The 26,416-nt window shown below is 44.9% G+C and overlaps 1 protein-coding gene across 2 annotated transcripts in view; it reads left to right on the forward strand.

Moving 5' to 3' along the window:
- The window catches only part of LOC110510432 (plastin-3), an 87,679-nt gene that overhangs the window by 11,913 nt on the left and 49,350 nt on the right, over window positions 1-26,416 (forward strand). The window contains exons 2-8 of one of the 2 annotated variants that reach the window (XM_036943589.2): window positions 3,884-3,991; window positions 7,665-7,816; window positions 14,429-14,558; window positions 16,793-16,928; window positions 17,067-17,148; window positions 22,897-23,062; window positions 23,399-23,541. In XM_036943589.2, coding sequence (XP_036799484.1) covers window positions 3,931-3,991; window positions 7,665-7,816; window positions 14,429-14,558; window positions 16,793-16,928; window positions 17,067-17,148; window positions 22,897-23,062; window positions 23,399-23,541 — 870 coding nt within the window. In that variant the 5' untranslated portion in view covers window positions 3,884-3,930. Of the gene's footprint in view, window positions 1-3,883; window positions 3,992-7,664; window positions 7,817-14,428; window positions 14,559-16,792; window positions 16,929-17,066; window positions 17,185-22,896; window positions 23,063-23,398; window positions 23,542-26,416 lie in introns of both variants that reach the window. The other variant, XM_090198951.1, reaches the window with a different exon arrangement.

Consider the following 26,416-nt stretch of genomic DNA (forward strand, 5'->3'; position numbering starts at 1 on the left):
GTTAATGGTCACATTCACATGGTTATCAGATGTTATTGGTCACATGGTTAGCAGATGTTATTGGTCACATACACATGGTTAGCAGATGTTAATGGTCACATACACATGGTTAGCAGATGTTAATGGTCACATACACATGGTTAGCAGATGTTAATGCGAGTGTAGCGAAATCCTTGTGCTTCTAGTTCCGACAGTGCAGTAATATCTAACAAGTAATCTAACAATTCCCCAACAACTACCTAATACACACAAATCTAAGTAAAATAATGGAATAAGAATATATAAATATAAATAAATGGGTGAGCGATGTGGGGTAGCCCAGTGGTTAGAGCATTAGGCCAGTAACTGAAAGGTTGCTGGATCAAATCCCCGAACTGACAAGGTAAATATCTGTTCTTCTGCCCCTGAACAAGGCTGTTAACCCACTGTTCCTCGGTAGGTTGTCATTGTAAAATAAGAATTTGTTCTTTACTGACGTGCTTAACTAAAAATGTCGGAGTGACATAGTTTAAGATGAAATAGATAGTATAGAATACATATGAGATGAGTAATGCAGGATAAATATTATTAAAGTGACTAGTGTTCCATTTATTAAAGTGGCCAATGATTTAAAGTCTGTATGTATGGCAGCAGCCTCTCTGAGTTAGTGATGGTTATTTAACAGTCTGATGGCCTTGAAGATGTTTTTCAGTTTTTACTACTGTGTAGTTGAACATGCTAAATGTAATCGTGTGTGTCAAGTATGTTGAAAACATAAAGGCCGTGGAAGGGGTTAATGCAGTGCAACACTAGTTTTGGTCTAGAGTTAACTCCTATTAGTGTTAAACACATACACTGTACAGGAAGTCATTTGGTGTGTAGTTTTAACACTGTGATGCCATATTTCCATTTCTTTTCAAGTGAATTGTAGAGTCACCATCCATGACTGTATTTGTTAGTGACAGAGACATGGTTGTTGAATTCTTTCATTTTTAAAGGCCTGTGGCGTTTACCAAATTATTATATGGTTGAATGCTATCATTAAAATGTAACTTTATGAAAATAATTTACATATACTGAACAAAAATATAAACTCAACATGTAAAGTGTTGGTCCCATGTTGCATGAGCTGAAATAAAAGATCCCAGAAATGTTCCATACGAACAAAAGTTTTATATCTCTCACATTTGTTTACCTCGGTGTTAGTGAGCATTTCTCCTTTGCCAATATCATCCAGCCACCTGTCAGGTGTGACATATCAAGAGGCTGATTAAACAGCAAGATCATTACACAGGTGCACCTTGTGCTGGGGGCAATAAAAGGCCACTCTAAAATGTGCAGTTTTGTCACAACACAATGCCACAGATGTCTCAAGTTTTGCGCGAACGTACAATTGACATGCTGACTGCAGTAATGTCCACCAGAGCTGTTGAATGTTCATTTCTCTACCAAAAGCCGCCTCCAACGTAGTTTTAGAGAATTTGGCAGTACGTCCAACCAACCTCATAACCACAGTTACTCTGAAAAATGAACACTGGACAATGTGCTGTGTTCCCAGCTGTATGAGGTGAAAGTTAACACATGTGTTTCTCCTTAGGACAGCCCCCTTCTCTCATCTCAGAAAAGTTTCTATGAATCTAAATCGAAGCTGCTTGTTCTCATGTCTGTTCTGCTGTAACCCCTACCCCCCTCTAATGACTGATTCTGCAGGTGATCTGGTGTTTTGGTTTGTAACCCGAGACCCAGGAATCTCTACATCTCACCCAGCACAGCCCTGAGCTCTGAAACAGGCAGTAGAGATATGCTGAGTTCCAAATCAACCCCTAATTCCTACAATATAGGCACTATACCCTATTTCCTGCCACTACACCCTATTTCCTAGCCACTACACCCTATTTCCTAGCCACTACATCCTATTTCCTAGCGACTGCACCCTATTTCCTAGCCACTACACCCTATTTCCTAGCGACTGCACCCTATTTCCTAGCCACTACACCCTATTTCCTAGCGACTGCACCCTATTTCCTAGCCACTACATCCTATTTCCTAGCCACTACATCCTATTTCCTAGCCACTACACCTTAAACCACAGGTCCTCCAAGCAGACTTCGCTCCACCCTAACCTCCTGTCTCAGTAAGATGTCAGAGTGAAGGAACAGTCAGAACGAACGTTCCCCAAAAGTTCTCATTAAGTTTCTAGGTAATGTAATTACACAATCTACAAGTAATGTTTTCCCAGGAAGTTCCCAGAACATGTGTTAGGTAGTGGTAAATGTTCTCCTAACACGTACAGAACATGTGTTAGGTAGTGGTAAATGTTCTCCTAACACGTACAGAACATGTGTTAGGTAGTGGTAAATGTTCTCCTAACACGTACAGAACATGTGTTAGGTAGTGGTAAATGTTCTCCTAACACGTACAGAACATGTGTTAGGTAGTGGTAAATGTTCTCCTAACACGTACAAAACATGTGTTAGGTAGTGGTAAATGTTCTCCTAACACGTACAGAACATGTGTTAGGTAGTGGTAAATGTTCTCCTAACACGTACAGAACATGTGTTAGGTAGTGGTAAATGTTCTCCTAACACGTACAGAACATGTGTTAGGTAGTGGTAAATGTTCTCCTAACACGTACAGAACATGTGTTAGGTAGTGGTAAATGTTGTCCTAACACGTACAGAACATGTGTTAGGTAGTGGTAAATGTTCTCCTAACACGTACAGAACATGTGTTAGGTAGTGGTAAATGTTCTCCTAACACGTACAGAACATGTGTTAGGTAGTGGTAAATGTTCTCCTAACACGTACAGAACATGTGTTAGGTTATCCTAACACGTACAGAACATGTGTTAGGTTCTCCTAACACGTACAGAACATTCGGCGGATGCTGCAAGAACGTTCCTACAACACATTTAATCTGTTCTTTAAAGGTTCCCAGATGTTTCATTAGGTTGTAGGGAGCATTTTGGTGAGAACATTGTGAGGCCATCACAGAAGATATGTTCCCAAAATACAAAAACGGCCCAGTTTTGATTCTACACTGAACAAAAATACTAAAGCAGCATGTGCCGTGTTTTATGAGCTGAAATAAAAGATCCCCGAAATGTTCTATACGCACAAAAATGTCTCTCATATTCTGTACACAAATGTAGTAAACATTACGCTCACAAAAGCTCCAAAAGAATAAAGACATTTCAAATGTAACTATATATGTACACAGTGTTGTAATGATGTGCAAATAGTTACAATTACAAAAGGGAAAATAAATCAACATAAATATAGGTTTACACTTTTCTTGTGGCAACAGGTCACAAATCTTGCTGTAATGATTGCACACTGTGGTATTTCACCAAATAGATATGTGAGTTTATCTTTTAATTGTTTGTGGATCTGGGTAATCTGAGGGAAATATGTCTCTCTAATATGGTCATACATCTGGCAGGAGGTTAGGAAGTGCAGCTCAGTTTCCACCTCATTTTGTGGGCAGTGAGCACATAGCCTGTCTTCTCTTGAGAGCCATGTCTGCCTACGGCGGCTTTTCTCAATAGCAAGGCTATGCTCACTGAGTCTGTATATAGTCAAAGCTTTCCTTAAGTTTGGGTCAGTCACCGTGGTCAGGTATTCTGCCACGGTGTACTCTCTGTTTAGGGCCAAATAGCATTCTAGTTTACTCAGTTTTTTTGTTAATTAAGGTTTGGGAATCGCTTTCCTTTAGGTGGTTTCAGAATTGAACGTCTCTTTTCTGGATGTTGATAATTAGCGGGTATCGGCCTAATTCTGCTCTGCATGCATTATATGGTGCTTTACATTGTTCACTCGCTCTCTTTTCCTTTCATCATCCCCCACGCTCTATAACCCCCCTCTCTCTTCTCTCATTTTCTCTCTCCCTCTCTCCTGCTCTCCAGACTCAGTGTGATCAGAGGAGATAGTGTTTCTCTGGTAGAAACTAAAGATGGCGGGAAAGATACCTAAAGATGAGATGGAGGAGCTCAGAGAGGCCTTCCAGAAAGTTGGTGAGTGCATTCAATACACTACATGACCGAAAGTATGTGGACACCTGTTTGTCGAACATCTCATTCCAATATCATGGCCATTAAAATGGAGTTGGTCCCCCCCCTTTGCTGCTATAGCCGCCTCCACTCTTCTGGAAAGGCTTTCCACTAGATGTTGGAACATTGCTGCTATAACAGCCTCCACTCTTCTGGGAAGGCTTTCCACTAGATGTTGGAACATTGCTGCTATAACAGCCTCCACTCTTCTGGGAAGGCTTTCCACTAGATGTTGGAACATTCCTGCTATAACAGCCTCCACTCTTCTGGGAAGGCTTTCCACTAGATGTTGGAACATTGCTGCTATAACAGCCTCCACTCTTCTGGAAAGGCTTTCCACTAGATGTTGGAACATTGCTGCTATAACAGCCTCCACTCTTCTGGAAAGGCTTTCCACTAGATGTTGGAACATTGCTGCAGTGACTTGATTCCATTCAGCCACAAGAGCATTAGTGAGGTCGGGCACTGATGTTGAGGGTGATTAGGTCTGGCTCGCAGTCGGCGTTCCAATTCATTCCAAAGGTGTTTGATGGTGTTGAGGTCAGGGCTCTGTGCAGGCCAGTCAAGTTCTTCCACACCGATCTTGACAAACCATTTCTGTATGGACCTGGCTTTGTGCACGGCATTGTCATGTTGAAACAGGAAAAGGCCTTCCTCAAACTGTGGCCACAAAGTTGGAAGCACAGAATCGTCTAGAATGTCATTGTATGCTGTCGCGTTAAGATTTCCCTTCACTGGAACAAAGGGGCCCGAAACATGAAAAACAGCCTCAGACCATTATGTCTCCTCCACCAAACTTTACAGTTGGCACTATGCATTGGGGCAGGTAGCGTTCCCCTGGCATCTGCTAAACCCAGATTCGTCTGTCAAACTGCCAGATGGTGAAGTGTGATTCGTCACTCCAGAGAACGCGTTTCCACTGCTCTAGAGTCCAATGGCGGCGAGCTTTACACCACTCCAGCCGACGCTTGACATTGGGCATGGTGATCTTAGGCTTGTGTGCGGCTGCTCAGCCATGGAAACCCATTTCATGAAGCTCCCGACGAACAGTTCCTCTGCTGACTTTGCCTCCAGAGGCAGGTTGGAACCCGGGAGTGAGTGTTGACAGATTATTTTTATGCGCTACTCGCTTCAGCACTCGGTGGTCCCGTTCTGTGAGCTTGTGTGGCCTACCACTTTGCGGCTGAGCCGTTGTTGCTCCTAGACGTTTCTACTTTACAATAACAGCACTTACAGTTGACCGGGGAAGCTGTAGTAGGGAAGAAATTATACGAACTGACTTGTTGCAAAGGTGGCATCCAACAACGGTGCCACGTTGAAAGCCACAGAGCTTTTCAGTAAGGAGATTCTACTGCCAATCTTTGTCTATGGAGATTGCATGGCTGTGTGTTCGATTTTATACACCTGTCAGCAACGGTTGTGGCTGAAATAGCCAAATCCACTAATTTGAAGGGGTGTCATACCTTTGTATAGATAGTGTATAATGTATATGTGCATATACAGTGTATTCAGTGTGAGGTGTTTTCCTCATGGAAACAGACTGCAAGTGATCCAGTCTGTGATTGTAGTAAATCACAAGATTGTCAAATCTTCCCTCTGATCACAATGTTATATAAAGTTGAAGTCAGAAGTTTACATACATTAACCAAATACATTTAAACTCAGTTTTTCACAATTACTGACATTTAATCCCAGTAAAAATTATATGTTTTAGGTCAGTTAGGATCACCACTTTATTTTAAGAATGTGAAATGTCAGAATAATAGTAGAGAGAATGATTAATTTCAGATTTTATTTCATTCATCACATTCCGAGTGGATCAGAAGTTTTCATACACTCAATTAGTATTTGGTAGCATTGCCTTTAACTTGTTTAACTTGGGTCAAACATTTCGGGTAGCCTTCCACAAGCTTCCCACAATAAATTGGGTGAATCTTGGCCCATTCCTCCTGACAGAGCTGGTGTAACTGAGTCAGGTTTGTAGGCCTCCTTGCTCGCACACGCTTTTTCAGTTCTGCCCACAAACTTTCTAGAGGGTTGAGGTCAGGGCTTTGTGATGGCCACTCAATACCTTGACTTTGTTGTCCTTAAGCCATTTTGCCACAACTTTGGAAGTATGCTTGGGGTCATTGTCCATTTGGAAGACCCATTTGCGACCAAGCTTTAACTTCTTGACTGATGTCTTGAGATGTTGCTTCAATATATCCACATAATTTTCCTACCTCATGCTGCCATCTATTTTGTGAAGTGCACCAGTCCATCCTGCAGCTGAGCACCCCACAACATGATGCTGCCACCCCTGTGCTTCACGGTTGGGATGGTGTTCTTCGGCTTGCAAGCCTCCCCATTTTCCTCCAAACATAACGATGGTCATCATGGCCAAACAGTTATATATTTTTTTCATCAGACCAGAGGACATTTCTCCAAAAAGAACGATCTTTGTCCCCATGTGCAGTTGCAAACCGCAGTCTGGCTTTTTTTATAGCGGTTTTGGAACAGTGGCTTCTTCCTTGCTGAGCTGAGCGGCCTTTCAGGTTCTGTCGATATAAGACTCGTTTTACTGTGGATATAGATACTTTTGTACATGTTTCCTCCAGCATCTTCACAGGGTCTTTGGCTGTTCTTCTGGGACTGATTTGCACTTTTCGCACGAAAATACGTTCATCTCTAGGAGACAGAATGCGTCTCCTTCTTGAGCGGTATGATGGCTGCGTGGTCCCATGGTGTTTATACTTGCATACTATTGTTTGTACAGATGAACGTGGTACCTTCAGGCATTTGGAAATTGCTCCCAAGGATGAACCAGACTTGTGGAGGTCTACAATTTTTTTTCTAATGTCTTGGCTGATTTCTTTTGATTTTCCCATGATGTCAAGCAAGGAGGCACTGAGTTTGAAGGTAGGCCTTGACATTTATCCACAGGTACACCTCCAATTGACTAAAATGATGTCAATTAGCCTATCAGAATCTTCTAAAGCCGTAAAGCTGTTTAAATGCACAGTCAACTTAGTGTATGTAATCTTCTGACCCACTGGAATTGTGATACAGTGGATTATAAGTGAAATAATCTGTTACTTGTGTCATGCACAAAGTAGATGTCCTAACAGACATGCCGAAGCTATAGTTTGTTAACAAGACATTTGTGGAGTGGTTGAAAAACAAGTTTTAATGACTCCAACATAAGTGTATGTAAACTTCTGACTTCAACTGTACATAACAACACAACTGCTCATTGCTTTCTCTCTTTCTCCACACATTTCTCCCCTGTCTCCCTTTCTCCCTCTCTCCCTCCCCACTTTCTCCCTTTCTCCCTTTCTCCCTTTCTCCCTTTCTCCCTTTCTCCCTTTCTCCCTCCCTCCCTCCCTCCCTCCCTCCCTCCCTCCCTCCCTCCCTCCCTCCCTCCCTCCCTCCCTCTCCCCCTCTCCCCGCTTTCCCTCTCTCCTTTTCTCCCTCTCTCCCTCTTCTCTCTCTCCTTCTCTGTCTCCCCCCCCTCTCTGTCTCTCCCTCCCTCTCTCCCTCTCTCCCCCTCTCTCTCCCTCCTCCTCTCCCTCTCTCCCCCCTCTCTCCCTCTCTCCCTCTCTCCTATCTTTCTCCCTCCCTCTCTTCTCTTCTCCCTCCCTATCTCCCCTCTCTCTAGATACTAACAGTAATGGTTTTATCTGTGACTTGGAGCTGACTGACCTGTTTAAAGAAGCTAACCTACCGTTGCCGGGATACAAGGTCAGAGAGATCATTAAAAAACTGGACCGCAACAAAGACAACCAGATCAGCTTCGACGAGTTCCTCTCGGTGAGTCCACACACACACACACACACACACACACACACACACACACACACACACACACACACACACACACACACACACACTATCACCTCAGCTTTGAAGAGTTGGAAAAGGCTAGAGGCTTAGGGCTAGGGCAATAGGAAGGGGAAAGGGAGAAGTGCCCCGGGGCTACGGTCTGGGGGTTGTTTATGGATGGGACCCTAAGTCTGCATAGGGCTTAGTAAAAGGTTGTCTCTGAGTCTGCACTCTAAACAGCTTCCATTCTGTTGGTCATGATGAGTCACTAAACAGCTTCCATTCTGTTGGGCATGATGAGTCACTAAACAGCTTCCATTCTGTTGGGCATGATGAGTCACTAAACAGCTTCCATTCTATTGGGCATGATGAGTCACTGAACAGCTTCCATTCTGTTGGGCATGATGAGTCACTAAACAGCTTCCATTCTGTTGGGCATGATGAGTCACTAAACAGCTTCCATTCTGTTGGTCATGATGAGTCACTAAACAGCTTCCATTCTGTTGGGCATGATGAGTCACTAAACAGCTTCCATTCTGTTGGGCATGATGAGTCACTAAACAGCTTCCATTCTGTTGGGCATGATGAGTCACTAAACAGCTTCCATTATGTTGGTCATGATGAGTCACTAAACAGCTTCCATTCTGTTGGTCATGATGAGTCACTAAACAGCTTCCATTCTGTTGGTCATGATGAGTCACTAAACAGCTTCCATTCTGTTGGTCATGATGAGTCACTAAACAGCTTCCATTCTGTTGGTCATGATGAGTCACTAAACAGCTTCCATTCTGTTGGTCATGATGAGTCACTAAACAGCTTCCATTCTGTTGGGCATGATGAGTCACTAAACAGCTTCCATTCTGTTGGTCATGATGAGTCACTAAACAGCTTCCATTCTGTTGGGCATGATGAGTCACTAAACAGCTTCCATTCTGTTGGTCATGATGAGTCACTAAACAGCTTCCATTCTGTTGGGCATGATGAGTCACTAAACAGCTTCCATTATGTTGGTCATGATGAGTCACTAAACAGCTTCCATTCTGTTGGTCATGATGAGTCACTAAACAGCTTCCATTCTGTTGGTCATGATGAGTCACTAAACAGCTTCCATTCTGTTGGTCATGATGAGTCACTAAACAGCTTCCATTCTGTTGGTCATGATGAGTCACTAAACAGCTTCCATTCTGTTGGTCATGATGAGTCACTAAACAGCTTCCATTCTGTTGGGCATGATGAGTCACTAAACAGCTTCCATTCTGTTGGTCATGATGAGTCACTAAACAGCTTCCATTCTGTTGGGCATGATGAGTCACTAAACAGCTTCCATTCTGTTGGTCATGATGAGTCACTAAACAGCTTCCATTCTGTTGGGCATGATGAGTCACTAAACAGCTTCCATTCTGTTGGTCATGATGAGTCACTAAACAGCTTCCATTCTGTTGGTCATGATGAGTCACTAAACAGCTTCCATTCTGTTGGTCATGATGAGTCACTAAACAGCTTCCATTCTGTTGGGCATGATGAGTCACTAAACAGCTTCCATTCTGTTGATCATGATGAGTCACTAAACAGCTTCCATTCTGTTGGGCATGATGAGTCAGGATCTGATGTCTGGCAGGCTGCCATCTTGGACTTACATCGCACCACTTAATATGATTACCTCCAAACACACAGACACACACACACACACACACACACACACACACACACACACACACACACACACACACACACACACACACACACACACACACACACACACACACACACACACACACACACACACACACACACACACGTGTTATAGGCTGTCAGTGTTGCAAGCAGCCAGGGTTCATGGGAAGGACTTATAGTAATTTGTTTTGTATTTGCATTCGTTTTTTGAGAGTGGCTTCCGATCCAACATTTCTGGATCCCTGTTCCGGACAGCTAAGGTCCTGAAGCCTCTTCGGTCTCTGTTCTACTCTGGTGAATGGGGCTGGTTTAATCCAATTAGATCATAGCTGAAATATTTGATGATATTATTGAAAATAACAGAACTGAATATACACAGAATAACTCAAGAAGATCCCCGTCAAACTGATGAAATCAAATGGTTGGTATGCAGATGGAATATTAAACTTTAAAGCTGGAAGAATTATGATTCACGATTGACAGTGAGAAATGTGAAGAGAGTGTGACCACAGAAATGTCAAATCAAATCAAATCAAATTTTATTTGTCACATACACATGGTTAGCAGATGTTAATGCGAGTGTAGCGAAATGCTTGTGCTTCTAGTTCCGACAATGCAGTAATAACCAACAAGTAATCTAACTAACAATTCCAAAACTACTGTCTTGTACACAGTGTAAGGGGATAAAGAATATGTACATAAGGATATATGAATGAGTGATGGTACAGAGCAGCATAGGCAAGATACAGTAGATGGTATCGAGTACAGTATGTACAAATGAGATGAGTATGTAAACAAAGTGGCATAGTTTAAAGTGGCTAGTGATACATGTATTACATAAGGATACAGTCGATGATATAGAGTACAGTATATACGTATGCATATGAGATGAATAATGTAGGGTAAGTAACATTATATAAGGTAGCATTGTTTAAAGTGGCTAGTGATATATTTACATCATTTCCCATCAATTCCCATTATTAAAGTGGCTGGAGTTGAGTCAGTGTCAGTGTGTTGGCAGCAGCCACTCAATGTTAGTGGTGGCTGTTTAACAGTCTGATGGCCTTGAGATAGAAGCTGTTTTTCAGTCTCTCGGTCCCAGCTTTGATGCACCTGTACTGACCTCGCCTTCTGGATGATAGCGGGGTGAACAGGCAGTGGCTCGGGTGGTTGATGTCCTTGATGATCTTTATGGCCTTCCTGTGACATCGGGTGGTGTAGGTGTCCTGGAGGGCAGGTAGTTTGCCCCCGGTGATGCGTTGTGCAGACCTCACCACCCTCTGGAGAGCCTTACGGTTGAGGGCGGAGCAGTTGCCGTACCAGGCGGTGATACAGCCCGCCAGGATGCTCTCGATTGTGCATAGAAGTTTGAAGAGTGCGTAGAAGTTTGTGAGTGCTTTTGGTGACAAGCCGAATTTCTTCAGCCTCCTGAGGTTGAAGAGGCGCTGCTGCGCCTTCTTCACAATGCTGTCTGTGTGAGTGGACCAATTCAGTTTGTCTGTGATGTGTATGCCGAGGAACTTAAAACTTGCTACCCTCTCCACTACTGTTCCATCGATGTGGATAGGGGGGTGTTCCCTCTGCTGTTTCCTGAAGTCCACAATCATCTCCTTAGTTTTGTTGACGTTGAGTGTGAGGTTATTTTCCTGACACCACACTCCGAGGGCCCTCACCTCCTCCCTGTAGGCCGTCTCGTCGTTGTTGGTAATCAAGCCTACCACTGTTGTGTCGTCCGCAAACTTGATGATTGAGTTGGAGGCGTGCGTGGCCACGCAGTCGTGGGTGAACAGGGAGTACAGGAGAGGGCTCAGAACGCACCCTTGTGGGGCCCCAGTGTTGAGGATCAGCGGGGAGGAGATGTTGTTGCCTACCCTCACCACCTGGGGGCGGCCCGTCAGGAAGTCCAGTACCCAGTTGCACAGGGCGGGGTCGAGACCCAGGGTCTCGAGCTTGATGACGAGCTTGGAGGGTACTATGGTGTTGAATGCCGAGCTGTAGTCAATGAACAGCATTCTCACATAGGTATTCCTCTTGTCCAGATGGGTTAGGGCGGTGTGCCTTTGTGGTTGAGATTGCATCGTCTGTGGACCTATTTGGGCGGTAAGCAAATTGGAGTGGGTCTAGGGTGTCAGGTAGGGTGGAGGTGATATGGTCCTTGACTAGTCTCTCAAAGCACTTCATGATGACGGAAGTGAGTGCTACGGGGCGGTAGTCGTTTAGCTCAGTTACCTTAGCTTTCTTGGGAACAGGAACAATGGTGGCCCTCTTGAAGCATGTGGGAACAGCACTGGTATAGGGATTGATTGAATATGTCCGTAAACACACCGGCCAGCTGGTCTGCGCATGCTCTGAGGGCGCGGCTGGGGATGCCGTCTGGGCCTGCAGCCTTGCGAGGGTTAACACGTTTAAATGTCTTACTCACCTCGGCTGCAGTGAAGGAGAGACCGCATGTTTTCGTTGCCGGCTGTGTCAGTGGCACTGTATTGTCCTCAAAGCGGGCAAAAAAGTTGTTTAGTCTGCCTGGGAGCAGGACATCCTGGTCCGTGACTGGGCTGGATTTCTTCCTGTAGTCCGTGATTGACTGTAGACCCTGCCACATGCCTCTTGTGTCTGAGCCGTTGAATTGAGATTCTACTTTGTCTCTGTACTGACGCTTAGCTTGTTTGATAGCCTTGCGGAGGGAATAGCTGCACTGTTTGTATTCGGTCATGTTACCAGACACCTTCCCCTGATTAAAAGCAGTGGTTCGCGTTTTCAGTTTCACGCGAATGCTGCCATCAATCCACGGTTTCTGGTTAGGGAATGTTTTAATCGTTGCTATGGGAACGACATCTTCAACGCACGTTCTAATGAACTCACCCACCGAATCAGCGTATTCGTCAATGTTGTTGTCTGACGCAATACGAAACATGTCCCAGTCCACGTGGTGGAAGCAGTCTTGGAGTGTGGAGTCAGCTTGGTCGGACCAGCGTTGGACAGACCTCAGCGTGGGAGCCTCTTGTTTTAGTTTCTGTCTGTAGGCAGGGATCAACAAAATGGAGTCGTGGTCAGCTTTTCCGAAAGGGGGGCGGGGCAGGGCCTTATATGCGTCGCGGAAGTTAGAGTAACAATGATCCAAGGTCTTTCCACCCCTGGTTGCGCAATCGATATGTTGATAAAATTTAGGGAGTCTTGTTTTCAGATTAGCCTTGTTAAAATCCCCAGCTACAATGAATGCAGCCTCCGGATGAATGGTTTCCAGTTTGCAAAGAGTTAAATAAAGTTCGTTCAGAGCCATCGATGTGTCTGCTTGGGGGGGGATATATACGGCTGTGATTATAATCGAAGAGAATTCTCTTGGTAGATAATGCGGTCTACATTTGATTGTGAGGAATTCTAAATCAGGTGAACAGAAGGATTTGAGTTCCTGTATGTTTCTTTCATCACACCATGTCACGTTAGTCATAAGGCATACGCCGCCGCCCCTCTTCTTACCAGAAAGTTGTTTGTTTCTGTCTGCGCGATGTGTGGAGAAACCCGTTGGCTGCACCGCTTCGGATAGAGTCTCTCCAGTGAGCCACGTTTCCGTGAAGCAAAGAACGTTACAGTCTCTGATGTCCCTCTGGAATGCTACCCTTGCTCGGATTTCATCAACCTTGTTGTCAAGAGACTGGACATTGGCAAGAAGAATGCTAGGGAGTGGTGCACGATGTGCCCGTCTCCGGAGTCTGACCAGAAGACCGCCTCGTTTCCCTCTTTTTCGGAGTTGTTTTTTTTTTGGGTCGCTGCATGGAATCCACTCAGTTGTCCTGTTTGTAAGGCAGAACACAGGATCCGCGTCGCAAAAAACATATTCTTGGTAGTACTGATGGTGAGTTGATGCTGATCTTATATTCAGTAGTTCTTCTCGACTGTATGTAATGAAACCTAAGATGACCTGGGGTACTAATGTAAGAAATAACACGTAAAAAAACAAAAAACTGCATAGTTTCCTAGGAACGCGAAGCGAGGCGGCCATCTCTGTCGGCGCCGGAAGTAAGATGTGAAGAGAGAGTGACCACAGAAATGTGAAGAGGGTGACCACAGAAATGTGAAGAGAGAGTGACCACAGAAATGTGAAGGGAGGGTGACCACAGAAATGTGAAGAGGGTGACCACAGAAATGTGAAGAGGGTGACCACAGAAATGTGAAGAGGGTGACCACAGAAATGTGAAGGGAGGGTGACCACATAAATGTGAAGGGAGGGTGACCACAGAGGTAAAACAGAAGGTGATTCAGCTCTTCCGTTACCTACTGATCCACAGCATGAGGATCTATCAGACATGAGACAGGCTCATGGTCAGGTGATGAGGTCGTCCTATCAGACATGAGACAGGCTCATGGTCAGGTGATGAGGTCGTCCTATCAGACATGAGACAGGCTCATGGTCAGGTGATGAGGTCGTCCTATCAGACATGAGACAGGCTCATGGTCTGGTAATGAGGCCGTCCTATCAGACATGAGACAGGCTCACGGTCAGGTGATGAGGTCGTCCTATCAGACATGAGACAGGCTCATGGTCTGGTAATGAGGCCGTCCTATCAGACATGAGACAGGCTCACGGTCAGGTGATGAGGTCATGTCATGTCCTATCAGACATGATGAGGTCGTCCTATCAGACATGAGACAGGCTCACGGTCTGGTGATGAGGTCGTCCTATCAGACATGAGACAGGCTCACGGTCTGGTGATGAGGTCGTCCTATCAGACATGAGACAGGCTCACGGTCTGGTGATGAGGTCGTCCTATCAGACAGGCTCATGGTCAGGTGATGAGGTCGTCCTATCAGACATGAGACAGGCTCATGGTCTGGTGATGAGGTCGTCCTATCAGACATGAGACAGGCTCATGGTCTAGTGTTGAGGTCGTCCTATCAGACATGTGACATGTATAACATGTGTTTATACAGATCGCCAAGGAGCTGAAGGGTGATGACATAGCTAAGAGCTTCCGGAAGGCCATCAACAGGAAGGAGGGGATTCTGGCTATAGGAGGAACCAGTGAGCTGTCCAGTGAAGGAACACAACACTCATTCTCAGGTAGCACAGCCGTCTTAGTGTGTTATTAACCCCAGTGTGGTTGTGTTATTAACCCCTAGCGTGGTTGTGTTATTAACCCCCAGTGTGGTTGTGTTATTAACCCAGTGTGGTTGTGTTATTAACCCCCAGTGTGGTTGTGTTATTAACCCCCAGTGTGGTTGTGTTATTAACCCCTAGCGTGGTTGTGTTATTAACCCCCAGTGTGGTTGTGTTATTAACCCCCAGTGTGGTTGTGTTATTAACCCCTAGCGTGGTTGTGTTATTAACCCCCAGTGTGGTTGTGTTATTAACCCAGTGTGGTTGTGTTATTAACCCCCAGTGTGGTTGTGTTACTAACCCCCAGTGTGGTTGTGTTATTAACCCCCAGTGTGGTTGTGTTATTAACCCCCAGTGTGGTTGTGTTATTAACCCAGTGTGTGTTATTAACCCCCAGTGTGGTTGTGTTATTTATCCCCAGTGTGGTTGTGTTATTAACCCAGTGATGTTGTGTTATTAACCCAGTGATGTTGTGTTATTAACCCAGTGTATGTTATTGACCCCCAGTGTGGTTGTGTTATTAACCCCCAGTGTGGTTGTGTTATTAACCCCCAGTGTGTGTTATTAACCCCCAGTGTGGTTGTGTTATTAACCCAGTGTGGTTGTGTTATTAACCCAGTGTGGTTGTGTTATTAACCCCCAGTGTGGTTGTGTTATTAACCAAGTGAATGTTATTGACCCCCAGTGTGGTTGTGTTATTAACCCAGTGTGGTTGTGTTATTAACCCAGTGTGGTTGTGTTATTAACCCCCAGTGTGTGTTATTAACCCCCAGTGTGGTTGTGTTATTAACCAAGTGAATGTTATTAACCCCCAGTGTGGTTGTGTTATTAACCCAGTGTGGTTGTGTTATTAACCCAGTGTGGTTGTGTTATTATCCCCCAGTGTGGTTGTGTTATTAACCCAGTGTGGTTGTGTTATTAACCCCCAGTGTGGTTGTGTTATTAACCCCCAGTGTGGTTGTGTTATTAACCCCCAGTGTGTGTTATTAATCCAGTGTGGTTGTGTTATTAACCCAGTGTGGTTGTGTTATTAACCCCCAGTGTGGTCTATTATTAACCCCCAGTATGGTTGTGTTATTAACCCCCAGTGTGGTTGTGTTATTAATCCAGTGTGTGATATTAACCCCCAGTGTGGTTGTGTTATTAACCCAGTGTGGTTGTGTTATTAACCCAGTGTGGTTGTGTTATTAACCCAGTGTGGTTGTGTTATTAACCCAGTGTGGTTGTGTTATTAACCCCCAGTGTGTGTTATTAACCCCCAGTGTGGTTGTGTTATTATCCCCCAGTGTGGTTGTGTTATTAACCCCCAGTGTGGTTGTGTTATTAACCCCCAGTGTGGTTGTGTTATTAACCCCCAGTGTGGTTGTGTTATTAACCCAGTGTGGTTGTGTTATTAACCCCCAGTGTGGTTGTGTTATTATCCCCCAGTGTGGTTGTGTTATTAACCCAGTGTGGTTGTGTTATTAACCCCCAGTGTGGTTGTGTTATTAACCCAGTGGGGTTGTGTTATTAACCCAGTGTGGTTGTGTTATTAACCCAGTGTGGTTGTGTTATTAACCCCCAGTGTGGTTGTGTCATTAACCCCCAGTGTGTTTGTGTTATTAACCCAGTGTGTTTGTGTTATTAACCCAGTGTGGTTGTGTTATTAACCCCCAGTGTGGTTGTGTTATTATCCCCCAGTGTAGTTGTGTTATTAACCCAGTGTGGTTGTGTTATTAACCCAGTGTGGTTGTGTTATTAACCCAGTGTGGTTGTGTTATTAACACCCAGTGTGGTTGTGTTATTAACCCAGTGTGGTTGTGTTATTAACCCAGTGTGGTTGTGTTATTATCCCCCAGTGTGGTTGTGTTATTAACCCAGTGTGGTTGTGTTATTAACCCCCAGTGTGGTTGTGTTATTAACCCCCAGTGTGGTTGTGTTATTAACCCAGTGTGGTTGTGTTATTAACCCCCAGTGTAGTTGTGTTATTAACCCAGTGTGGTTGTGTTATTAACCCAGTGTGGTTGTGTTATTAACCCAGTGTGGTTGTGTTATTATCCCCCAGTGTGGTTGTGTTATTAACCCAGTGTGGTTGTGTTATTAACCCCCAGTGTGGTTGTGTTATTAACCCAGTGTGGTTGTGTTATTATCCCCCAGTGTGGTTGTGTTATTAACCCAGTGTGGTTGTGTTATTAACCCAGTGTGGTTGTGTTTTGTAGAGGAGGAGCGTTATGCGTTTGTTAACTGGATCAATGCAGCGCTGGAGAAGGACCCTGACTGTAAACACGTCCTCCCTATGAACCCCAACACCCCCAACAGTTTGTTCACTGCTGTAGGAGACGGCATCATCCTCTGGTGAGAACACACACACACTGTTTTTCTGTCGTCTTAGCAGACGCTCTGATCCACAGCAACTTACAGGAACAATTAAGTGCCACACATCACCATCCCCACCAGTTGACTGCAATGTCTGTCTCTCCTGTTGTCCTGCAGTAAAATGATCAACCTGTCAGTCCCAGACACCATTGATGAGAGAACAATCAATAAGAAGAAGCTCACTCCCTTCACCATACAGGTGGGTCTAAGAGCTCTAACTCCCTTCACCATACAGGTGGGTCTAAATATAGCACTGTGCCAGGGGATGGTCTGGTTAATATAACACTGTGCCAGGGGATGGTCTGGTTAATATAGCACTGTGCCAGGGGATGGTCTGGTTAATATAGCACTGTGCCAGGGGATGGTCTGGTTAATATAGCACTGTGCCAGGGGATGGTCTGGTTAATATAGCACTGTACCAGGGGATGGTCTGGTTAATATAGCACTGTACCAGGGGATGGTCTGGTTAATATAGCACTGTGCCAGGGGATGGTCTGGTTAATATAGCACTGTGCCAGGGGATGGTCTGGTTAATATAGCACTGTACCAGGGGATGGTCTGGTTAATATAGCACTGTACCAGGGGATGGTCTGGTTAATATAGCACTGTGTCAGGGGATGGTCTGGTTAATATAGCACTGTGCCAGGGGATGGTCTGGTTAATATAGCACTGTACCAGGGGATGGTCTGGTTAATATAGCACTGTACCAGGGGATGGTCTGGTTAATATAGCACTGTACCAGGGGATGGTCTGGTTAATATAGCACTGTACCAGGGGATGGTCTGGTTAATATAGCACTGTACCAGGGGATGGTCTGGTTAATATAGCACTGTACCAGGGGATGGTCTGGTTAATATAGCACTCTGCCAGGGGATGGTCTGGTTAATATAGCACTCTGCCAGGGGATGGTCTGGTTAATATAGCACTGTACCAGGGGATGGTCTGGTTAATATAGCACTGTACCAGGGGATGGTCTGGTTAATATAGCACTGTACCAGGGGATGGTCTGGTTAATATAGCACTGTACCAGGGGATGGTCTGGTTAATATAACACTGTGTCAGGGGATGGTCTGGTTAATATAGCACTGTGCCAGGGGATGGTCTGGTTAATATAGCACTGTGCCAGGGGATGGTCTGGTTAATATAGCACTGTGCCAGGGGATGGTCTGGTTAATATAGCACTGTACCAGGGGATGGTCTGGTTAATATAGCACTGTGCCAGGGGATGGTCTGGTTAATATAGCACTGTGCCAGGGGATGGTCTGGTTAATATAGCACTGTACCAGGGGATGGTCTGGTTAATATAGCACTGTACCAGGGGATGGTCTGGTTAATATAGCACTGTACCAGGGGATGGTCTGGTTAATATAACACTGTACCAGGGGATGGTCTGGTTAATATAGCACCATGCCAGGGGATGGTCTGGTTAATATAGCATTGTACCAGGGGATGGTCTGGTTAATATAGCACTGTGCCATGCCAGGGGATGGTCTGGTTAATATAGCACTGTGCCAGGGGATGGTCTGGTTAATATAGCACTGTGCCAGGGGATGGTCTGGTTAATATAGCACTGTACCAGGGGATGGTCTGGTTAATATAGCACTGTGCCAGGGGATGGTCTGGTTAATATAGCTCCATGCCAGGGGATGGTCTGGTTAATATAGCACTGTGCCAGGGGATGGTCTGGTTAATATAGCACTGTACCAGGGGATGGTCTGGTTAATATAACACTGTGCCAGGGGATGGTCTGGTTAATATAGCACTGTACCAGGGGATGGTCTGGTTAATATAGCACTGTACCAGGGGGATGGTCTGGTTAATATAGCACTGTACCAGGGGGATGGTCTGGTTAATATAGCACTGTACCAGGGGATGGTCTGGTTAATATAGCACTGTGCCAGGGGATGGTCTGGTTAATATAGCACTGTACCAGGGGATGGTCTGGTTAATATAGCACTGTACCAGGGGATGGTCTGGTTAATATAGCACTGTACCAGGGGATGGTCTGGTTAATATAGCACTGTGCCAGGGGATGGTCTGGTTAATATAGCACTGTGTCAGGGGATGGTCTGGTTAATATAACACTGTGCCAGGGGATGGTCTGGTTAATATAGCACTGTGCCTGGGGATGGTCTGGTTAATATAGCACTGTACCAGGGGATGGTCTGGTTAATATAGCACTGTGCCAGGGGATGGTCTGGTTAATATAGCACTGTGCCAGGGGATGGTCTGGTTAATATAGCACTGTACCAGGGGATGGTCTGGTTAATATAGCACTGTACCAGGGGATGGTCTGGTTAATATAGCACTGTACCAGGGGATGGTCTGGTTAATATAGCACTGTACCAGGGGATGGTCTGGTTAATATAGCACTGTACCAGGGGATGGTCTGGTTAATATAGCACTGTGCCAGGGGATGGTCTGGTTAATATAACACTGTGCCAGGGGATGGTCTGGTTAATATAACACTGTGCCAGGGGATGGTCTGGTTAATATAGCACTGTACCAGGGGATGGTCTGGTTAATATAACACTGTAACAGGGGATGGTCTGGTTAATATAGCACTGTGCCAGGGGATGGTCTGGTTAATATAACACTGTGCCAGGGGATGGTCTGGTTAATATAGCACTGTACCAGGGGATGGTCTGGTTAATATAGCACTGTACCAGGGGATGGTCTGGTTAATATAGCACTGTGCCAGGGGAAGGTCTGGTTAATATAGCACTGTACCAGGGGATGGTCTGGTTAATATAGCACTGTACCAGGGGATGGTCTGGTTAATATAACACTGTGCCAGGGGATGGTCTGGTTAATATAACACTGTGCCAGGGGATGGTCTGGTTAATATAACACTGTGCCAGGGGATGGTCTGGTTAATATAGCACTGTGCCAGGGGATGGTCTGGTTAATATAACACTGTGCCAGGGGATGGTCTGGTTAATATAACACTGTGTCATGCCAGGGGATGGTCTGGTTAATATAGTACTGTACCAGGGGATGGTCTGGTTAATATAGCACTGTGTCATGCCAGGGGATGGTCTGGTTAATATAGCACTGTACCAGGGGATGGTCTGGTTAATATAGCACTGTACCAGGGGATGGTCTGGTTAATATAGCACTGTACCAGGGGATGGTCTGGTTAATATAGCACTGTACCAGGGGATGGTCTGGTTAATATAGCACTGTACCAGGGGATGGTCTGGTTAATATAACACTGTACCAGGGGATGGTCTGGTTAATATAGCACTGTGCCAGGGGATGGTCTGGTTAATATAACACTGTACCAGGGGATGGTCTGGTTAATATAGCACTGTACCAGGGGATGGTCTGGTTAATATAGCACTGTGCCAGGGGATGGTCTGGTTAATATAGCACTGTACCAGGGGATGGTCTGGTTAATATAGCACTGTGCCAGGGGATGGTCTGGTTAATATAGCATTGTACCAGGGGATGGTCTGGTTAATATAGCACTGTACCAGGGGATGGTCTGGTTAATATAACACTGTACCAGGGGATGGTCTGGTTAATATAGCTCCATGCCAGGGGATGGTCTGGTTAATATAGCACTGTGCCAGGGGATGGTCTGGTTAATATAGCACTGTACCAGGGGATGGTCTGGTTAATATAGCACTGTACCAGGGGATGGTCTGGTTAATATAGCACTGTACCAGGGGGATGGTCTGGTTAATATAGCACTGTACCAGGGGGATGGTCTAGTTAATATAGTACTGTGTCAGGGGATGGTCTGGTTAATATAACACTGTGCCATGCCAGGGGATGGTCTGGTTAATATAGCACTGTGCCTGGGGATGGTCTGGTTAATATAGCACTGTACCAGGGGATGGTCTGGTTAATATAGCACTGTACCAGGGGATGGTCTGGTTAATATAGCACTGTACCAGGGGATGGTCTGGTTAATATAGCACTCTGCCAGGGGATGGTCTGGTTAATATAGCACTGTACCAGGGGATGGTCTGGTTAATATAGCACTGTACCAGGGGATGGTCTGGTTAATATAGCACTGTGCCAGGGGATGGTCTGGTTAATATAGCACTGTGCCAGGGGATGGTCTGGTTAATATAACACTGTGCCAGGGGATGGTCTGGTTAATATAGCACTGTACCAGGGGATGGTCTGGTTAATATAGCACTGTACCAGGGGATGGTCTGGTTAATATAGCACTGTACCAGGGGATGGTCTGGTTAATATAGCACTGTGCCAGGGGATGGTCTGGTTAATATAGCACTGTACCAGGGGATGGTCTGGTTAATATAGCACTGTACCAGGGGATGGTCTGGTTAATATAACACTGTGCCAGGGGATGGTCTGGTTAATATAACACTGTGCCAGGGGATGGTCTGGTTAATATAGCACTGTGCCAGGGGATGGTCTGGTTAATATAGCACTGTGCCAGGGGATGGTCTGGTTAATATAGCACTGTGCCAGGGGATGGTCTGGTTAATATAACACTGTGCCAGGGGATGGTCTGGTTAATATAGCACTGTACCAGGGGATGGTCTGGTTAATATAGCACTGTACCAGGGGATGGTCTGGTTAATATAACACTGTACCAGGGGATGGTCTGGTTAATATAGCACTGTGCCAGGGGATGGTCTGGTTAATATAACACTGTGCCAGGGGATGGTCTGGTTAATATAGCACTGTACCAGGGGATGGTCTGGTTAATATAGCACTGTACCAGGGGATGGTCTGGTTAATATAGCACTGTGCCAGGGGATGGTCTGGTTAATATAACACTGTGCCAGGGGATGGTCTGGTTAATATAGCACTGTGCCAGGGGATGGTCTGGTTAATATAACACTGTGCCAGGGGATGGTCTGGTTAATATAGCACTGTACCAGGGGATGGTCTGGTTAATATAGCACTGTACCAGGGGATGGTCTGGTTAATATAGCACTGTACCAGGGGATGGTCTGGTTAATATAGCACTGTACCAGGGGATGGTCTGGTTAATATAGCACTGTGTCATGCCAGGGGATGGTCTGGTTAATATAGCACTGTACCAGGGGATGGTCTGGTTAATATAGCACTGTACCAGGGGATGGTCTGGTTAATATAGCACTGTACCAGGGGATGGTCTGGTTAATATAGCACTGTACCAGGGGATGGTCTGGTTAATATAGCACTGTGCCAGGGGATGGTCTGGTTAATATAGCACTGTGCCAGGGGATGGTCTGGTTAATATAGCACTGTACCAGGGGATGGTCTGGTTAATATAGTACTGTACCAGGGGATGGTCTCTTACGTTACCATTTTTGCAGTCGTCAGCAAAACATGTCTCTGGATTGTCTATGAGGAGCTTCTTTTTGTAGTCTTTCCGAGCTTTTTTAATTTTTTACATCCAAGGGGCACCGTATTGAGAGCCATGGAGCAGGGCCGCTGACTGAGGGAGGAAACTCTGCTGCCCTTGTTGGGCTCAAGGGTTTTGACACCTCTCACTTCACACCTCAGTGCTAATTGCAGCCTTATCTTTTATGTCCTAGCAAGCTTGGTAGCCTTAGCTTAACATTCAGTCCTTATAAAGTAGAATTGATTGTTGTGATAGATTTTTTCTCCTTGGGTTTAAAAGTAGTTTCAGGCTAAGCATTACTCACTCAGTTCCAAGTTGGATGGTATTTTCAGGTTTCTGTTGTGCTTCTTTTGCTGGTCGTTGGTTTGCCAGATCATTTGCTGTATGGGAATAAGAGTCTTTGGTAGTAGGAATCCTTCCAGGTCATTTTGTCCAAAATCAGGTTGTCGGTTTGGTGTTTTGATTTGAAGTGAAGGTTATGATGTATCCAATTCTAAATCTATCTTTTTTATTTTTTTGTAAAAACATGCTGAACATTTCAGTGAATCTGCTCATGACCTCTCTCTCTCTCTCTCTCTCTCTCTCTCTCTCTCTCTCTCGCTCTCTTTCTCTCTCTCTCACTCCTTTCTCCTACAGGAGAATCTCAACCTGGCTCTGAATTCTGCCTCTGCTATTGGTTGTCATGTAGTGAACATCGGAGCTCTGGATCTGAGAGAGGGGAAACCACATCTGGTACTGGGCCTGCTGTGGCAAATCATCAAGATAGGGCTGTTCGCTGATATAGAACTCAGTAGGAACGAAGGTACACACACACACACACACACACACACACACACACACACACACACACACACACACACACACACACACACACACACACACACACACACACACACACACACACACACACACACAGGTAGGGTAGTGTTAACGTCTCTTTGTGTGTGTGTGTGTGTGTGTGTGTGTGTGTGTGTGTGTGTGTGTGTGTGTGTGTGTGTGTGTGTATGGTGTGTGTATTGTGTGTGTGTGGGTATGTATGGTGTGTGTGTGTGTGTATGGTGTGTGTATTGTGTGTGTGTGGGTATGTATGGTGTGTGTGTGTGTGTGTATGGTGTGTGTATGTATCGTGTGTGTGTAGCCCTAGCTGCGTTGCTGCGTGAGGGAGAGAGTCTGGAGGATTTGATGAAGCTGTCTCCTGAAGAGCTTCTTCTCCGCTGGGCTAACTTTCACCTAGAGAATGCTGGCTTCAGCAAGATCAACAACCTTTCCTCTGACATCAAGGTAACCCCTGACCTCTTTTCCTAAACACAATCCTAACCCAAGTTCAACATCTTTAAATGATCTGATTCACCAACCTGCTAATTCCTTTATGCTACTAGTCAAAGTGCAGGCTCTCAACAGTATGTTACATGATACCAGAGAATATCTCCCTTACTGCCTGCCCTGACCAGTTTTCTCTCTCTCTCTCTCGTATTAAATATATATAGATATATATAGAGAGAGTTGATGTCGGGAAGTTTACAAACACTTATGTTGGAGTCATTAAAACTCGTTTTTCAACCACTCCACAAATGTCTTGTTAACAAACTATAGCTTTGGCATGTCTGTTAGGACATCTACTTTGTGCATGACACAAGTAACAGATTATTTCACTTATAATCCACTGTATCACAATTCCAGTGGGTCAGAAGATTACATACACTAAGTTGACTGTGCCTTTAAACAGCTTGGAAAATTCCAGAAAATGATGTCATGGGTTTAGAAGATCCTAGGCTAATTTACATAATTTGAGTCAATTGGAGGTGTACCTGTGGATGTATTTCAAGGCCTACCTTCAAACTCAGTTCCTCTTTGCTTGACATCATGGGAAAATCAAGACCTTAGAAAAAAAATTGCAGACCTCCAAAGTCTGGTTCATTCTTGGGAGAAATTTCCAAACGCCTTAAGGTACCACATTCATCTGTACAAACAATAGTACGCAAGTATAAACACCATGGGACCAAGCAGCCGTCATACCGCTCAGGAAGGAGACACAATCTGTCTCCTAGAGATGAACGTACTTTGGTGTGAAAAGTGCAAATCAATCCCAGAACAACAGCAAAATACCTTGTGAAGATGCTGGAGGAAACAGGTACAAAAGTATCTATATCCACAGTAAAACGAGTCCTATATCGACATAACCTGAAAGGCCGCTCAGCATGGAAGAAGCCACTGCTCCAAAACCACCATAAAAAAGCCAGACTACGGTTTGCAACTGCACATGGGAACAAAGATCGTACTTTTTGGAGAAATGTCCTCTGATGGTCTGATGAAACAAAAATGTATCTGTTTGGCCATGATGACCATTGTTATGTTTGGAGGAAAAAGGGGGAGGCTTGCAAGCCGAAGAACACCATCCTAACCGTGAAGCACGGGGGTGGCAGCATCATGTTGTGGGGGTGCTTTGCTGCAGGAGGGACTGGTGCACTTCACAAAATAGATGGCATCATGAGGTAGGAAAATTATGTGGATATATTGAAGCAACTTCTCAAGACATCAGTCAGGAAGTTAAAGTTTAGTCGCAAATGGGTCTTCCAAATGGACAATGACCCCAAGCATACTTCCAAAGTTGTGGCAAAATGGCTTAAGGACAACAAAGTCAAGGTATTGGAGTGGCCATCACAAAGTCCTGACCTCAATCCTATAGAAAATGTGTGGGCATAACTGAAAAAGCGTGTGATTGCAAGGAGGCCTACAAACCTGACTCTGTTACACCAGCTCTGTCAGGAGGAATGGGCCAAAATTCGCCCAACTTATTGTGGGAAGCTTGTGGAAGGCTACCCAAAACGTTTGACCCAAGTTAAACAATTTAAAAGCAATGCTACCAAATACTAATTCAGTGTATTTAAACTTCTGACCCAACTGTATATATATATATCTTATTCTAAAAAAAGCATATTGTTTCATCCCCGTCAATCTACACACAATACCCCATAATGAAAAAGCAAGAACTATTAAAAAAAACAATTGCTCATTATTATTATTTTTTCAATTAAATAACTGAAATATCACATTTACATAAGTATTCAGACACTTTACTCAGTACTTCATTGAAGCACCTTTGGCAGCGATTACAGCCTTGAGTCTTCTTGGGTATGACACTACAAGCTTGACACACCTGCATTTGGGGAGTTTCTCCCATTCTTCTCTGCAGATCCTCTCAAGCTCTGCCAGGTTGGATGGGGAGAGTTGCTGCATAGCTATTTTCAGGTCTCTCCAGAGATGTTTCAATCAGTTTCAAGTCCGGGCTCTGGCCAGGTCACTCAAGGACATTCAGAGACTTGTCTCGAAGCCACTCCTGCGTTGTCTTGGCTGTGTGCTTATTGTCATTGTCCTGTTGGAAGGTGAACCTTCGCCCCCAGTCTGAGGTCCTGAGTGCTCTGGAGCAGGTTTTCATCAAGCATCTCTCTGTACTTTGCTCCGTTCATCTTTTCCTCAATCCTGACTAGTCTCCCAGTCCCTGCTGCTGAAAAACACCCCCACAGCATGATGCTGTCACCACCATGCTTCACTAGTCTCCCAGTCCCTGCCGCTGAAAAACACCCCCACAGCATGATGCTGTCACCACCATTTATTTATTTACCTTTATTTAATCAGGTAGGCCAGTTGAGAACACCTTTATTTAATCAGGTAGACCAGTTGAGAACACCTTTATTTAACCAGGTAGGCCAGTTGAGAACAAGTTCTCATTTTCAATTGCGACCTGGCCAAGATAAAGCAAAGCAGTTCGACACATAACACAGAGTTACACATGGAGTAAAACCAACATACAGTCAATAATACAGTATAAACAAGTCTATATACGATGTGAGCAAATGAGGTGAGATAAGGGAGGTAAAGGCAAAAAAAGGCCATGGTGGCAAAGTAAATACAATATAGCAAGTAAAACACTGCTATGGTAGATTTGCAGTGGAAGAATGTGCAAAGTAGAAATAAAAATAATGGGGTGCAAAGGAGCAAAATAAATAAAATAAATACAGTAGGGAAAGAGGTAGTTGTTTGGGCTAAATTATAGGTGGGCTATGTACAGGTGCAGTAATCTGTGAGCTGCTCTGACAGTTGGTGCTTGTTACGCACGCCTCTATGAAGAGGGAACGCAACACCCTGCTACAACTAA

This window comes from Oncorhynchus mykiss, chromosome 14, assembly GCF_057628025.1.
Source record: "Oncorhynchus mykiss isolate SJ-2025 chromosome 14, ASM5762802v1, whole genome shotgun sequence".
Taxonomy (NCBI): domain Eukaryota; kingdom Metazoa; phylum Chordata; class Actinopteri; order Salmoniformes; family Salmonidae; genus Oncorhynchus; species Oncorhynchus mykiss.